This window comes from Salvelinus fontinalis, chromosome 3 (assembly GCF_029448725.1).
Source record: "Salvelinus fontinalis isolate EN_2023a chromosome 3, ASM2944872v1, whole genome shotgun sequence".
Classification (NCBI taxonomy): domain Eukaryota; kingdom Metazoa; phylum Chordata; class Actinopteri; order Salmoniformes; family Salmonidae; genus Salvelinus; species Salvelinus fontinalis.
This window is the reverse complement of record NC_074667.1, coordinates 31,954,022-31,971,920: the sequence shown is the minus strand read 5'-3', so window position 1 is coordinate 31,971,920 and position 17,899 is coordinate 31,954,022. Positions and strand designations below refer to the sequence as shown.

At 40.5% G+C, this 17,899-nt stretch overlaps 1 protein-coding gene across 1 annotated transcript in view; it reads right to left on the bottom strand.

Moving 5' to 3' along the window:
- Positions 1-9,760: 9,760 nt before the first annotated feature.
- The window catches only part of LOC129851528 (sodium- and chloride-dependent GABA transporter 2-like), a 30,251-nt gene continuing 22,112 nt past the window's right edge, over positions 9,761-17,899 (bottom strand). The window contains exons 13-14 of the mRNA XM_055918155.1: positions 11,388-11,558; positions 9,761-10,719 (exon numbers count right to left, since the gene is read on the bottom strand). Coding sequence (XP_055774130.1) covers positions 10,558-10,719; positions 11,388-11,558 — 333 coding nt within the window. The 3' untranslated portion in view covers positions 9,761-10,557. The remainder of the gene's footprint in view (positions 10,720-11,387; positions 11,559-17,899) is intronic.

The window sequence follows — 17,899 nt, the reverse complement described above, 5'->3', positions numbered from 1 at the left end:
TTGTCTACAGATAGTTGATTGTGTGCACACCAGTATCTTCACGTTTCGTTCGTTCAGTATTTTGTTGTTTTTGTTCGGTATTAATTTAAATAAAACTAAATGTACACCTACCACGCTGCACCTTTGTCCAATCCTTACGACGATCTTGACACATATATTATATCCAATCACATTCTCAACCTAAAACATAAAAAAACATTTAACTGTGTTTCTTTTTGATGTGGATTAGACTCCTTTCAAATTCAACAGCCCTGATTAATAGGTTATGGTGCCATTCCAACAAGACAGACATTTGTGAATGTTGGAAGACAGGACAATTGTCCTGAATGCACGTGTCATGTCACAGGAAAGACTGTCACTAACTCTATCATGTAATAGCTCATGAATTGGTGTGAGCCTGTGTAATACTGTTGATGTTTAATCCAAGCTTCATCCACTGCTGGCTTGCTTCTGAAGCTAAGCAGGGTTGATCCTGGTGAGTCCCTGGATGGGAGACCAGATGCTGCTGGAAGTGGTATTGGAGGGCCAGTAGGAGGCACTCTTTCCTCTAGTCTAATAAAATATCCCAATGCCCCAGGGCAGTGATTGGGGACACTGCCTTGTGTGTAGGGTGCCGTCTTTCGGATGGGACGTTAAACGGTGTCCTGACTCTCTGAGGTCATTAAAGATCCCATGGCACTTATCGTAAGAGTAGGGGTGTTAACCCCGGTGTCCTGGCTAAATTCCCAATCTGGCCCTCAAAACATCATGGTCACCTAATAATCCCCAGTTTACAATTGGCTCATTCATCCCCCTCCTCTCCCCTGTAACTATTCCCCAGGTCGTTGCTGCAAATGAGAATGTGTTCTCAGTCAACTTACCTGGTAAAATAACGGTAAAATAAAAAATAAAATAAAAATAACTTGAATGAAATGTCTTGTTACTTTAATCCCTTTTCATTTTTGTTAAATCAGGTCAGAAACAGACCAGTCATCCAACAAGCAATCTAAAATGTATCCTGATATTGTTTCAAACTGGTAAAGCAGAGATTAAAATCATGGTTGATTGACTTGTACAAATACAATAGCGCAATATACAGTATATCACACCCCTCACATTTCTGTAAATATTTGAGTATATCTTTTCATGTGACAACACTGAAGAAATGACACTTTGCTACAATGTAAAGTAGTGAGTGTACAGCTTGTTTAACCTGTCTAGGATCAGCGTGCCGCTAGCGGCACTCCCCCCCCCCCCCCCACTGAAAAACCAGTGCCGCGAAATTCAAAAAAAATATTTTTTTAAAATATTTAACTTTCACACATTAAAGTCCAATACAGCTAATGAAAGACACAGATCTTATGAATCCAGTCAACATTTCCGATTTTTAAAATGTTTTACAGGGAAGACACAATATGTAAAGATGTACATCTATTACCTAAAAACACATTAGCATATTCCACCATCTTTTATTTGTCCACCAACACCAGTAGCCATCACCAATTCGGCTAAACTAAGATATTTATAGCCTCTAACCAACAAAAAAACTCATTAGATGACAGTCTGATAACATATTTATGGTATGGGATAGGTTTTGTTAGAAAAAAGTGCATATTTCAGGTAGATGGCATAGTTTACAATTGCACCCACCATCACAAATGGACTAGAATAATTACAATGAGCAACGTGTTTACCTAACTACTAATCATCAAACATTTCGTAAAAATACACAGCATACACGAATCGAAAGACACAGATCCTGTGAATACAGACAATATTTCAGATTTTCTAAGTGTCTTACAGCGAAAACACAATAAATCGTTATATTAGCTTAGCACATAGCAATTAGCAGCCCAGCATTGATTCTAGCCAAAGTGAGCGATAAAAGTCAACATCGCCAAAAGATATTAATTTTTTCACTAACCTTCTCAGAATTCTTCCGATGACACTCCTGTAACATCACATTACAACATGCATATACAGTTTGATCGAAAATGTTTATATTTAGCCACCAAAATCATGGTTAGACAATGTGAAATGTAGACAAGCTGGTAAAGAAAACGTCCTTGCGCCACTTAGACAGTGATCTACTCTTATACATAAATACTCATAAACGTGACTAAAAAATATAGGGTGGACAGGGATTGATAGACAATTTAATTCTTAATACAATTGCGTTATTACATTTTTTAATTTATCCTTACTTTTCAATACAGTTTGCGCCAAGCGAAGCTACGTCAAAAAACATGGCGTCCTAAGCCACTAAAATGTTTCGACAGAAACACGATTTATCATAATAAAAATGTCCTACCTTGAGCTGTTCTTCCATCAGTATCTTGGGCAAAGGATCCTTTCTTGGGAGAAATCGTCTTTTGGTGGAAAGCTGTCCTCTTGCCATGTGGAAATGTCAACTACGTTCGGGATGAACTGAAAAGCGTGACCAACTTTTCACATCGTTGCAAAAATAAATGTCCCAAAATCGCACTAAACGGATATAAATTGCTATAAAACGCTTTAAATTAACTACTTTGTGATGTTTGTAACTCCTATAACGAGTGAAAAGATGACCGGAGAAATATAACAGGCTAAACTAACGCTTGGAACAGGAGAGGGTCGGTGTCTTCCACGCGCGTTACGCAGCAAGAAAAGACTTGCTAGCTAAAGGTTTTTTTCATTTGTAGGGCCTGTGAACGAGCAATCGAGCCCGTTGGAATCGTCATCACGTAAAGGCATCCAGGGGAAGACGTAAGAAGTGTCCGTATAGTCATAGCAACGACAGTGCCCGTTTAAATGACTTCAGAAAAGTGGCCAACGTTTCTCAAATCTGACTCCATGTCAGGGAAATTGCTGTAGAATGGGCTCTGTTCCACTTAGAGACAAAATTTCAACTCCTATAGAAACTATAGACTGTTTTCTATCCAATAATAATAATAATATGCATATTGTACGATCAAGGATTTTGTGGGAAGCCGTTTAAAAAATTAGCCACATTAGCATAAATAGTCTAAACAGCGCCCCCATCCCCAACAGGTTAACAGTGTAAATTTGCTGTCCCCTCAAAATAACTCAACACACAGCCATTAAGGTCTAAACCGCTGGCAACAAAAGTGAGTACACCCCTAAGTGAAAATGTCCAAATTGGGCCCAAAGTGTCAATATTTTGTGTGGCCACCATAATTTTCCAGCACTGCCTTAACAGTCTTGGGCATGGAGTTCACCAGAGCTTCACAGGTTGCCACTGGAGTCCTCTTCCATTCCTCCATGATGACATCATGGAGCTGGTGGATGTTAGAGACCTTGCACTCCTCCACCTTCCGTTTAAGGATGCCCCACAGATGCTCAATAGGGGTTAGGTCTGGAGACATGCTTGGCCAGTCCATCACCTTTAACCTCAGCTTCTTTAGCAAGGCAGTGGTCGTCTTGGAGGTGTGTTTGGGGTCATTATCGTGTTGGAATACTGCCCTGCGGCCCAGTCTCTGAAGGGAGGGGATCATGCTCTGCTTCAGTATGTCACAGTACATGTTGGCATTCATGGTTCCCTCAATGAACTGTAGCTCCCCAGTGCCGGCAGCACTCATGCAGCCCCAGACCATGGCACTCCCACCACCATGCTTGACTGTAGGCAAGACACACTTGTCTTTGTACTCCTCACCTGGTTGCTGCCACACACGCTTGACACCATCTGAACCAAATAAGTTTATCTTGGTCTCATCAGACCACAGGACATGGTTCCAGTAATCCATGTCCTTAGTCTGCTTGTCTTCAGCAAACTATTTGCCGGCTTTCTTGTGCATCATCTTTAGAAGAGGCTTCCTTCTGGGACGATAGCCATGCAGACCAATTTGATGCAGTGTACGGCGTATGGTCTGAGCACTGACAGGCTGACCCCCCACCCCTTCAACCTCTGCAGCAATGCTGGCAGCACTCATACGTCTAATTCCCAAAGACAACCTCTGGATATGACGCTGAGCACCTGCACTCAACTTCTTTGGTCGACCATGGCGAGGCCTGTTCTGAGTGGAACTTGTCCAGTTCAACCGCTGTATGGTCTTGGCCACCGTGCTGCAGCTCAGTTTCAGGGTCTTGGCAATCTTCATATAGCCCAGGCCATCTTTATGTAGAGCAACAATTCTTTTTTTCAGATCCTCAGAGAGTTCTTTGCCATGAGGTGCCATGTTGAACTTCCAGTGACCAGTCAGTATGAGGGAGTGTGAGAGCGATGACACCAAATTTAACACACCTGCTCCCCATTCACACCTGAGACCTTGTAACACTAACCAGTCACATGACACCGGGGAGGAAAATGGCTAATTGGGCCCAATTTGGACATTTTCACTTAGGGGTGTACTCACTTTTGTTGCCAGCGGTTTAGACATTAATAGCTGTGTGTTGAGTTATTTTGAGGGGACAGCAAATGTACACTGTTATACAAGCTGTACACTCACTACTTTACATTGTAGCAAAGTGTCATTTCTTCAGTGTTGTCACATGAAAAGATATACTCAAATATTTACAAAAATGTGAGGGGTGTACTCACTTTTGTGATATACTGTAATTTACAGAAGGAAAAGCCTGCATGTACTGTGCATATACTGTACATATTATGGCTAATTGTCTGGCCCTATATGTCAACCTCAACCAGCACATTCTTGAAAAAGGCTCCAGACAGAAACCTTGAGTTTGTGCGTAATACCAATTTAAATCATATTACCCAGAAAGAGTTACCCAGAAAGACTCACAGCTGTAATCGCTGCCAAATGTGATTCTAACATGTATTGACTCTAACATGGGTGTGACTACTCATGTAATTAGATATTTGTGTATTTCATTTTCAATATATTGTCAAACATTTCCCAATATTTTTTTAGCACTTTCTCATTTTGTGGTTTTGTGTGTAGATGGGGGATATACACTGCTCAAAAAAATAAAGGGAACACTTAAACAACACAATGTAACTCCAAGTCAATCACACTTCTGTGAAATCAAACTGTCCACTTAGGAAGCAACACTGATTGACAATAAATTTCACATGCTGTTGTGCAAATGGAATAGACAAAAGGTGGAAATTATAGGCAATTAGCAAGACACCCCCCAAAAAAGGAGTGATTCTGCAGGTGGTGACCACAGACCACTTCTCAGTTCCTATGCTTCCTGGCTGATGTTTTGGTCACTTTTGAATGCTGGCGGTGTTCTCACTCTAGTGGTAGCATGAGACGGAGTCTACAACCCACACAAGTGGCTCAGGTAGTGCAGTTCATCCACGATGGCACATCAACGCGAACTGTGGCAAAAAGGTTTGCTGTGTCTGTCAGCGTAGTGTTCAGAGCATGCAGGCGCTACCAGGAGACAGGCCAGTACATCAGGAGATGTGGAGGAGGCCGTAGGAGGGCAACAACAAGTTAGTCAGGATGATATCTAAGAGGGTGGCCATGGTTACGGATTCAGGGTTGTACCTGGTAGGTTCCTTGATCATTTGTGAGAGATTGAGGGCATCTAGTTTAAGTTGTAGGATGGCCGGGGTGTTAAGCAGTTTAGGTCACCTAACATCTTCTATGAAGATAGATTTGGGGCGTTCAATTCACATATGGTCTCATGGGCACAGCTGGGGGCTGAAGGGGGTCTATAGCAAGCAGCAACGGTGAGTGACTTGTTTCTGGAAAGGTGGATTTTTAAAGTAGAAGCTCGAATTGGCTGGATAGTATGACAAAACTCTGCAAGCTATCTCTGCAGTAGATTTCAACTCTGCCCCCTTTGGCAGTTCTATCTTGTCGTAAAATTTTATAGTTAGGGATGGAAATTTCAGGATTTTTGGTGGATTCAGACACGGCTAGGACATCCGGGTTGGCGGAGTGTGCTAAAGCAGTGAATAAAACAAACTTAGGGAGGAGGCTTCTAATGTTAACATGCATGAAACCAATGCTTTTAGGGGTACAGAAGTCAACAAATGAGAGCACCCGGGGAATGGGAGTGATGCTGGGGGCTGCAGGGCCTGGGTTAACCTCTACATCACCAGAGGTACAGAGGAGGAGTAGGATAAGAGTGCGGCTAAAGGCTGAAAGAACTGATGCGTTCGGAACAGAGAGTAAAAGGAGCAGGTTTCTGGGTGCGGAAGAATAGATTCAAGGCATAATGTACAGACAAGGGTATGGTAGGATGTGAGTACATTGGAGGTAAGCCTAGGCATTGAGTGACGATGAGAGAGGTTTTGTCTCTAGAGGCACCATTTAAGTCAGGTGAGGTCACTGCATGTGTGGGGGTTGGAACATAAGGGCTAGCTAAGGCATATTGAGCAGGGCTGAAGGCTCTACAGTGAAATAATCACCAAAACAGCAATTGACAAGGCATATTGATGTTAGGGAGAGGCATGTGTAGTCAAGTGATCATAGGGTCCAGTGAGTAGCTAGGCAAACTGGTGGCACGGCGTTTCAGACAGCAAGCAGGCCGGGCCTCAAGGGGACGTCGCAACGGGAGAGCCTATTTAAACCCCCTCGGACGGTTACATCGGCAGATCAGTTGAGATGGATTGACGGGGCTCCGTGTCGGCAGCAAAGGGTCCAGGCCAATTGGCAAAAGAGGTATTGAAGCCCAGGAATTATCTGATGGATATCAGTTTTGTTCTGTTCTTCTTTATTTACTGTAATGCAATAACATAACAGGGCAACAAGGGACCCTTTCAAATGCTTCTTTATGTTAAGATGACTGAGGCATTAAACCTTGTCAGTATCTCCCTGAATTGTCTACTCTTTGAAATTTCAAATCAGTATTAAAAAGGTAGGAGATAATGGGCCAGTTTCCCAGACACATATTTAGCCTAACCCAGGACTAAAAGGCATTCTCAATGGAGATTCTGAGAGATATGTTGTGTGAATTCATTAATTCTAATTCAACTTCTTCGTCCAGAAAACCTTAATGACCCAGGGCTCGATTCAATCTGTGTTGCATAAATTCATCTTTGCAGAGTGATTGAGATTTAAAGGCAATGTTCCCGCTTTAGTGGAGACGGTATTCACCGTAAACGCTGTATATGTCGGTCCAATCGGAAATTACCTTTAGATTTCTATCGCATAATCTGTAACGCTTCAGATTTACAGATTGAATAGAGCCGCTAGTCTTTAAACTCAGTGGAGTTTAGAACCAGAGTCTAACATCTGTTAGAACTAGTATTACAACTTGCTGAAGCAGTAAGGATGATAGCCTGACATGTGGAGTGACACAACCAATCACTGGACCTCAATGTCAAATACTAGTGGAATACATCATGTGCAGCTGGGGAATTGTGTAATATTATCACAAGAACAGCAATAATATATCAAAATATTGAAACACTATTATCACCCTAACCTGCTACATTGAGGGTCATAATGGTATCTATGAATGATAAAACACAAACTGTCATCAGGGATAGTAGAGCTGGAGCTGCCACCTTTGGTCAGCAATCATCAGAGCCATTTGTACACTGTAATACAGACCACAGTACATCATTAAAGGATGAACATAGATATTGTATATTGTACTGTCTAAAGCTACGAGTATTCATTTTTCATATCAGGCTAAATTCACCTCAGACACAATTGCGGGTGGGGTGTGCTCTGTGTTGGTTTAGCCTGAACAAATGATAACTGCTGTTAACCTGTCTAGGATGAGGGTGCCGCTAGCGGCACTCCCCCCCACCCCCACTGAAAAGGCAGAGCCGCGAAATTCAAAAAAAAATATATTTTTAAAATATTTAACTTTCACACATTAAAGTCCAATACAGCTAATGAAAGACACAGATCTTGTGAATCCAGCCAACATGTCCGATTTTTAAAATGTTTTACAGGGAAGACACAATATGTAAAGATGTAAATCTATTAGCTAAAAATACATTAGCATAATCCACCATCTTTTATTTGTCCACCAACAACAGTAGCTATCACTAATTCGGCTAAACTAAGATATTTATAGCCCCTAACCAAGAAAAGAACTCATCAGATGACAGTCTGATAACATATTTATGGTATGGGATAGGTTTTGTTAGAAAAATGTGCATATTTCAGGTAGATGGCATAGGTTACAATTGCACCCACCGTCACAAATGGACTAGAATAACTACATAGAGCAACGTGTTTACCTACTTACTAATCATCAAACATTTCGTAAAAATACACAGCATACACTAATCGAAAGACACAGATCCTGTGAATACAGACAATATTTCAGATTTTCTAAGTGTCTTACAGCGAAAACACAATAAATCGTTATATTAGCATAGCACATGTGCAAACATTACCCCAGCATTAATTCTAGCCAAAGTGAGCGATAACGATAACGTAAACATCGCCAAAATATATTATTTTTTCACTAACCTTCTCAGAATTCTTCAGATGACACCCCTGTAACATCACATTACAACATGCATATACAGTTTGTTCGAAAATGTGCATATTTAGCCACCAAAATCATCGTTACACAATGACAAAAGTAGCCCAGCTGGTGAGAAAATGTTGGTGCGCCATATTAGACAGTAATCTACTCTTATACATAAATACTCATAAACGTGACTAAAAAATATAGGGTGGACAGCGATTGATAGACAATTTAATTCTTAATACAATCGCGGATTTACATTTTTTAAATTATCCTTACTTTTCAATACAGTTTGCGCCAAGCGAAGCTACGTCAAAAAACATGGCGTCCTAAGCCACTAACATTTTTCGACAGAAACACGATTTATCATAATAAAAATGTCCTACTTTGAGCTGTTCTTCCATCAGTATCTTGGGCAAAGGATCCTTTCTTGGGTCTAATCGTCTTTTGGTGGAAAGCTGTCCTCTTGCCATGTGGAAATGCCAACTGCGTTCGGGATGAACTGGAAGCGTGCCCAGCGATTCACAGCGTTTCAGAAATAAATGTCCCAAAATCGCACTAAACGGATATAAATTGCTATAAAACGCTTTAAATTAACTACCTTATGATGTTTTTAACTCCTATAACGAGTCTTAACATGACCGGAGAAAGATTACTCCCAACACTAATGCTTGGAACAGGTGCGGGTCGGTGTCCTCCACGCGCATGACGCACCAAGAAAAGAGTTGCTAGCTACAGGGTTTTTTAATTTATAGTGCCTGTGAACGCGCAATCGACCCCATTCAAATCGTCATCACGTAAAGGCATCCAGGGGAAGACGTAAGCAGTGTCCGTATACTCATAGCAATAACAGTGGCCTTTTAACTGACTCCAGATCAGGGGCCAACATTTCTGAAATCTGACTCCATGTCAGGGAAATTGCTGTAGAATGGGTTCTGTTCCACTTAGAGACAAAATTTCAACTCCTATAGAAACTATAGACTGTTTTCTATCCAATAATAATAATAATATGCATATTGTACGATCAAGAATTTTGTGGGAAGCCGTTTCAAAAATTACACGATTAGCATAAATAGTGACAACAGCGCCCCCAGCCTCAACAGGTTAACTACTGGTCTTATCTGTAACTCATAGAAGGGCATTGCTTCTGTATTAGTCTTCAGCTCGGCTATGGAACACTGTCTGTACCCTCTGGGGAAAACGTATTTACAGTCAGTGGAATGACGATGTCTCTGTTCAATCACCTCAGAGTAGGAGTGCTTATCTAGGTTCAGTTTAACCTTTTCTATGATCCTAGATCAGCACTTCTACTCTAGGACGCTTTATGAATACGGGCTCAGGTCTTAGATTAATGTCTGAATATCGGAAGAGATTTCTGCAGCGAATTACACTTTTTATTTACAGTACTCCAAAGAATAAGGGTGGAAAAATGACATAAGGTTTAATGATTTTATTGATATTGGCATCAAATCCTACCACAGTGTTTTACAGTGTTTCTACTATATAAGCATCAATACAATCCCTTCTCGTTAACCATCAATACATTTTCACAAATGTCATACTTCACAAAGTCTTAAGAAATGACATAGTAGTAAGTAGAAAAAAACAATATAAGATTATTAAACCCACCCAAATCAAAGATAAAATGTATCTTTAAAAAAATAGTTTGTTCACCTGTATATACTGACTCACTTAACCAACCGGGACTAATAGTAGGAATGTCATGTTTTTGTTTCCACCATGTTGTGTGACAGGTGTTTGATCCATTCATCCATTACTCTGTCATGACCACAGTCCTGGTTAATTAAAGGACAACTGCAAAGGTCCATATTTTGTGCCGGACCTTACTCAATACGTTTTCTCCTCATTCTGACATGAGTCAGCAAGATTGACCTGTAATTCTATTAATTCTAGGTAGGGTTTTCTGGGCCAAACAGAATGATCACATCTCTTTTTTCACACCAAGACTTCCCAGAACCAGTGTTTCTACGTCTCATCAGCACTACATACAGGAAATAGTGTGTGTTTTGGAAACACTTGCCCACATCGCCCTCCCAAGAAAAAGGCATGGGGTGGATTATATTCTGTACTATACTTTTCTAAGCCACTCAGACCAAGCGAAGGGTCACATAAGTCTCTGTTACACAACAGGAAGTATTTGTATTGTTTATGTCAGGACCTGCTTATTTCAAGTTCTATAGGGAAGGTGGCTGAGAGAGGGGGACAGTGTCTCTACAGGGGGCCAGTGTCTCTGTCTAGGAGGTTGTGGCCCCAGGCTGGTATCTCCATGTCCCCCAGGGGTCTGTCCTGCTCTGACTGCTTGGTCAGGTGGGAATTCTTCTGGGCCTTGGTCATGGGGAGATCCTGTGACGGCGTGGTGAGGATGGACAGTCTCTAAAGAATCAATAGAGGACAGAGGAGCATTTCAAAGATAGACCACCAAAGAAATGAGACATACAATAACTGGTGATGTTTGCAGAACGTTGATTGTTTGTCTTATTTTCTTAGTTGGTAGAAGAAACAACATAAGTGTATATTGGGGAGGAAATGGGGTTTGGGTAATGGATCTGATCATTCGATAAATAGAGACATAACTAGCGATAACACCACAAGTGATACCTGACAACTTTTAAAAGATCTGAAGTTTGGAATTGATAGTGAGAAATTAACCATGTCCTCTCATGACCATTGCTCCATCTTTGGAGGATGTCCTCAAAGATTTAGCCTCTATCGTCAACCTACGTAACTAGCTATAGCTAGGCTACCTATGATATATTGCTTGATTTTTTTTTGCTTATGGACCACTTTGAGATGCTTTTCTGTTTTGAAACTCTAGTGCTTGACTTGGGCTGAGACAAATGCCGGTACTCATGTTTGGTGTCGGTACTGTTTATATTTAGGTGCATGAGCTCCACAATACTTTTTAGCTAATATTGTAAAAGAGGAACAGGAGCTCAAGCTGTTAAACATTTTAGTTGCCGGTACTCAGCTCCGGAGAGCTCCTGCCCAAGTCAAGCAATGTGAAACTCTACAGAAACATAAAAAATTATGTCCCTTTTTACCTGTCGCAGTGTACCAGGAGTGACGCTCACGATGTACACCATCCATAGAGGAACCATGAGGGTGGAGGAGAGAGTGAACCACCAGCCAACAGCGGAACCCCACCAAGGATACTGAAAGGTGTTGTTGAACTTCAGCGGGGCTAACTTCATCAAGGAGAAGACAAATGTAACCTAGAACAAAAGATATGGATGGAGGTTGTATAATTAACATAATGTATTTTCCGATAGCATTGTACTAATTATAACATTATAGGGTAACAGTGAGGGTTGAGTGAAGACAGAGATGAACAAGATAAGGTTAAGAACAAGGTTATGGTTTCTCCAGTACATTTAGGTCAGGCTTCTGGTGAAGCATTTATAATGGTCTAATAAAAAGCATGAGCTGGCGCACACCCAATATGTTCCTTCTGTTGATGATGCTTATCAGGGATTATAGTTGAAACAAAAGATTACATGTAACAAACATTTTGTGAAATTGGAAACAATTAAATAAAGTACCAGTCAACTTTCTACACACCTAATCATTCAAGGTCTTTTCTTTATTTTTACCATTGTCTACATTGTAGAATAACAGTGAAGACATAAAAAACTATGAAATATCACATATGGATTCAAGTAGTAACCAAAAGTGTTAAACAAATCAAAAAATATATTTTTTGATTCTTCAATGTAGCCATTTGCCTTGACAGCTTTGCACACTCTTGGCATTCTCTCAACCAGCTTCATGAGGCACAGTAGTCACCTGGAATGCATTTAAATTAAAAAGGTGTGCCTAGTTAAAAGTTTGTGGAATTAATGCGTTTGAGCCAATCAGTTGTGTTGTGACAAGGTAGGGGGAGTTATACAGAACATAGCCCTATTTTGGGGTCTGAAATCTGAAATCCACAACAGAAGCTAGCCAGTTCACTGGCCCTGCAGTGCCAATCCAGGCCCTGCAGTGCCTAGCTCCACTCCTATTCCCCAGGCGCTCTCTTTTGATGACTTCTGTAACCGTAATAGCCTTGGTTTCATGCATGTTAACGTTCAAAGCCTTCTCCCTAAGTTTGTGCTAAAGCAGTGAATTAAACACTCTGCCAACCCGGATGTCCTAGCCGTGTCTGAATCCTGGTTTAGGAAGACCACCAAAAACTCGGAAATCTCCATCCCTAACTACAAATCTTTCAGACAAGATAGAACGGCCAAAGGGGTCGGTGTTGCAATCTACTGCAGAGATCGCCTGCAGAGTTCTGTCCTACTATCCAGGTCTGTACCCACATTTTTTTAACTTCTACTTTAAAAATCCACCTCTAAAAACAAGTCTCTCACCGTTGCCACCTGCTATAGACCACCCTCTGCCCCAAGTTGTGCTCTGGACACCATATGTGAACTGATTGCCACCGATCTATCTTCAGAGCTCGTGCTGCTAAGTGACCTAAACTGGGACATGCTTAAAACTTCTTGCCACTAGGGGAGTGCCATTTCGACATAGCACAAATTCGTCTCCAAATTAAACTGCCTCGTACTCAATTCTTGCTCGTACAATATGCATATTATTATTACTATTGGATAGAAAACACTCTCTAGTAACCGTTTGAATTATGTCTGTAAGTGAAACAGAACTAGACTTAGAGCAATTCTCCTATGAGGATTTGAAAATGGTGAAATCTGCTTGCTGTCCCCAGACCTGTGGATAACCCTGACTGTCTTCTATTGGTTGAGATGCACTGCATACGCCTTCCCCTGGTTGTTAGCGAATAGGGAGTCTTGAAATGGCGTCTCTACGTAGTTCAGAAAGTTAATAAATTGATTAGGAACGAGGTGGCACATTCTTTTCACCTTCGCTCGGGCACAGTGAGGAGCTCGGGACGTTATTTTGGAACCATGGGTTATAGATCGTAGACATTTCCGGCTGTGTTTTTATCCGATATAGGTGTTGAGGACATCGTAATGTTGTTATTTTGAACCGAATCAGTTTGTCAGTATATTGCGATTTTCGGGTATTTATTTCCTTGGCGCTGTAGGAATGTGGGTCTCTCTCTCTTTCGTGCTAATGTTTACTGCTAGTTGGAACTCTGAAGAGGACGTTCTCCAACCTATCAACGATTCTTTTTGACAATGGACACCTTTCCCAAGAATCTGATGAGAGTTCATCTAAAAGTAAGAACTATTTATGCTGATAATTCATTGTTCTGTTGAAAAATGTCAAATGCATAAGACGCCGTTTCCTGCAGTGTAGCATTGTGTTATCGCAGCCTGTATTGCGCAGTAAGGTTAATTTTAAAAATGTAATTCAGCGATTGCATTAAGAACTAATTTGTCTTTCAATTGCTGTCCACCCTGTATTTTGTAGTCAAGTTTATGATTATTTATTGATTAGACTAGGTGACTCTCCAAGATGGCGCCCAAAATTTTCTGGGGAGCTTGGCAACTTCTCATTGTATAAGCACTATTTGTGCCGCTAAATATGGACATTTTCGAACAAACTCTATATGCATTGTGTAATATGATGTTACAGGACTGTCATCTGAAGAATTCTGAGAAGGTTAGTGAAAAAATTATTTTGGTGGCGAATACGTTATCGCTATGTTTGGCTGGAATCAATGCTGTTGTTTGGTTTGCTACTGTGCTAAGCTAATATAACGTTATATTGTGTTTTCGCTGTAAAACACTTAGAACATCTGAAATATTGTCTGGATTCACAAGATCTGTGTCTTTCAATTGCTGTACGCTGTGTATTTTTAAGAAATGTTTTATGATGAGTAATTAAGTAATACACGTTGCTCTCTGTAGTTATTCTAGTCGATTTGTGATGGTGGCTGCAATGGTAAACTATGATTTATATCTGAAATATGCACATTTTTCTAACAAAACATATGCTATACAATAAATATGTTATCAGACTGTCATCTGATGAGGTTGTTTCTTGGTTAGTGGCTATTTATATCTTTATTTGGCCGAATTTGTGATAGCTACTGATGCAGTAAGAAAATGGTGGAGTAAAAAAAAAAAGTTGTCTTTTGCTAACGTGGTTAGCTAATAGATTTACATATTTTGTCTTCCCTGTAAAACATTTAAAAAAATCAGAAATGATGGCTTTATTCACAAGATCTGTATCTTTCATTTGGTGTCTTGGACTTGTGATTTCATGATCATTTTATATGATATCCCTGTGGCTTTAGGCTAGGCTATGCTAGTCAGCTTTTGTGATGGGGGGGCTCCCGGATCCGGGTTTGGTAGGCGTTAGAGGATAACACCCCAACCATCCTACAATCTAAGCTTGTTGTCCTCAATCTCACACAAATTATCAATGAACCTAACAGGTACCACCCCAAAGCCGTAAACTTGGGCAGCCTCATAGATATCATCCTAACCAACTTGCCCTCTAAATACACCTCTGCTGTTTTCAACCAAGATCTCAGTGATCACTGCCTTATTGCCTGCATCCGTAATGGGTCAGCGGTCAAACAACCTCCACTCATCACTGTCAAACGTTCCCTGAAACACTTCAGCGAGCAGGCCTTTCTAAATTGACTAGGCCCGGGTATCCTGGAAGGATATTGACCTCATCCCATCAGTAGAGGATGCCTGGTGATTTTTAAAAAATGACTTCCTCACCATCTTAAATAAGCATGCCCCATTCAAGAAAGTTAGAACTAGGAACAGATATAGCCCTTGGTTCTCTCCAGAACTGACTGCCCTTAACTTCTTGCGACTACAGGGGGTGCTGTTTTCTCATTAGCATAATTGCATTAGACTAAACGGCTTCCTACTAAATTCTTGCTCGTACAATATGCATATTATTACTATTATTGGATAGAAAACACTCTAGTTTCTATAGGCGTTGGAATTTTGTCTCTGAGTGGAACAGAACTCATTCTACAGCAATTTCCCTGACATGGAGTCAGATTTCACACATTTTGGCCCCTGATCTGGAGTCAGTTTAAAGGCGACTGTGAACGCTATCAGGATACGGACACTGCTTACGTCTTCCCCTGGATGCCTTTACGTGATGATGATTTGAATGGTATCGATTGCGCAATCACAGCCACTATAAATGAAAAAATCCTGTAGGTAGGAACTCTTTTCCAGCTGCACCGGATGCGCGTTGGACACCGCGCTGCTCTTTTTCCAAACATTAGTGTAGGCAGTAATATTTCTCCTGTCATGTTTTTACCCGTTATAGGTGTTAACAGCATCATAAGGTAGTTAATTTGAACCGTTGTATAGCAATTTATATCCTTTTAGTGCGATTTTGCGGCATTGCTTTGTTGTGCACTTTGACGCGCTGGGCACATTTCGGGGTCCCGGTCGTACGTTAGTGGGCATTTCGACGGACAAGTGGACATCTTTCGACCAAAAGAAGATTAGACCCAAGAAAGGATTCTTTGCACAAGATTCTGATGGAAGAACAGCTCAAAGTAGGAACAATTTATTATGATAAATCGTGTTTGTCGAAAAATGTTAATGGCTTATGACGCCATCTTTTTAGACGTAGCTTCGCTTGGCGCAAACTGTATTGAAAAGTAAGGATAATTTAAAAAATGTAAATCAGCGATTGTATTAAGAATTAAATTGTCTATCAATCGCTGTCCACCCTATATTTTTTAGTCACGTTTATGAGTATTTATGTATACGACTAGATCACTGTCTAATATGGCGCACGACATTGTCTGACCAGCTGGGCAACTTTTGTCATTGTCTAACCATGATTTTGGTGGCTAAATATGCACATTTTCGAACAAACTGTATATGTATGTTGTAATATGATGTTACAGGAGTGTCATCTGAAGAATTCTGAGAAGGTTAGTGAAAAAATTTATATATTTTGGCGATGATATGATATCGCTCTCTTTGGCTAGAATCAGTGCTCGGGTAACGTTTGCGTATGTGATATGCTAATATAATGATTTATTGTGTTTTCGCCGTAAAACACTTAGAAAATCTGAAATGTTGTCTGAATTCACAAGATCTGTGTCTGTCCATTGCTATGTGCTGTGTATTTTTAAGAAATGTTTTATGATGAGTAAATTGGTAATACAAGTTGCTGTCTCTAGTAATTCTAGGAGCTGTGGTGAGATTTGTGATGCTGGCTGCAATGGCAAACTATGATTTATACCTGAAATATGCAAATTTTTCTAACAAAACCTATCCTATACCATAAATATGTTATCAGACTGTCATCTGATGAGGTTTTTTCTTGGTTAGTGGCTATCAATATCTTAGTTTAGCCGAATTGGTGATAGCTACTGATGTTGAGAGAAAATGGTGGACAAGAAAAATGGTGATTTTTGCTAACGTGTTTAGCTAATACATTTACATATTGTGTCTTCCCTGTAAAACATTTAAAAAATCTGAAATGGTGGCTTTATTCACAGGATCTGTATCTTTCATTAGGTGTCTTGGACTTGTGATTTAATGATATTTAGATGCTAATATTTAATTGTGACGCTATGCTAGCGATGCTAATCAGTGTGGGGGGGGGGGGGGGGGTGATCCCGGATCCGGGGTAGATACTCGTGAAAGGTTAACTTCTTATGGCTGGGGGAGGTATTGAGTAGCTTGGATGAATAAGGTGCCAAGAGTAAACTGCCTGCTACTCATGCCCAGTTGTGAATATATGCATATTATTATTATTCAACCAGGAAGTGGGAAATCTGAGGTTTGTAGGTTTTCAACTCATTGCCTATCAGAGATACAGTGGGATATTGGTCATTTTGCACTTCCTAAGGCTTCCACTAGATGTCAAAAGTCTTTAGAACCTTGTTTGATGCTTCTACTGTAAAGGAGGGGGGAATGAGGGCTGAATGAGTCAGGGGTCTGGCACAGTGCCTCGAGCGCGCTCACGTGAGAGTTAGCTTTGTTCCATTGCTTTTCTGCAGAGTAAGGCATTCTCCGGTTGGAACATTATTGTAGATTTACAAACTGTAATATGACTTTGTCTGAACTTTTGCCTGGACCTGCCAGCGCGTCGTGAGTTTGGATTGTGTGCTGAACGCGCAAACAAAAAGGAGGTATTTGGACATAAATGATGGACTTTATGGAACAAATCAAACATTTATTGTGGAACTGGGATTCCTGGAAGTGCATTCTGATGAAGATCAAAGGTAAGTGAATATCTATAATGCTATTCTGACATCTGTTCTCCACAACATGGCGAATATCTTTATGGTTGTTTTGGGCTCTGAGCGCTGTACTCAGATTATAGCATGGTGTGCTTTCTCCGTAAAGTTTTTTTGAAATCTGACACAGCGGTTGCATTAAGGAGAAGTCGATCTAAAGTTCCATGCATAACACTTGTATTTTCATCAACATTTATGATGAATATTTATGTAAGTTGATGTGGCTCTCTGCAAAATCACTGGATGTTTTGGAAGCAAAACATTACTGAACGCAACGCGCCAATGTAAACAGATTTTTGGAAATAAATATGAACTTTATCGAACAAAACATACATGTATTGTGTAACATTAAGTCCTATGAGTGTCATCTGATGAAGATCATCCAAGGTTAGTGATTAATTGTATCTCTATTTC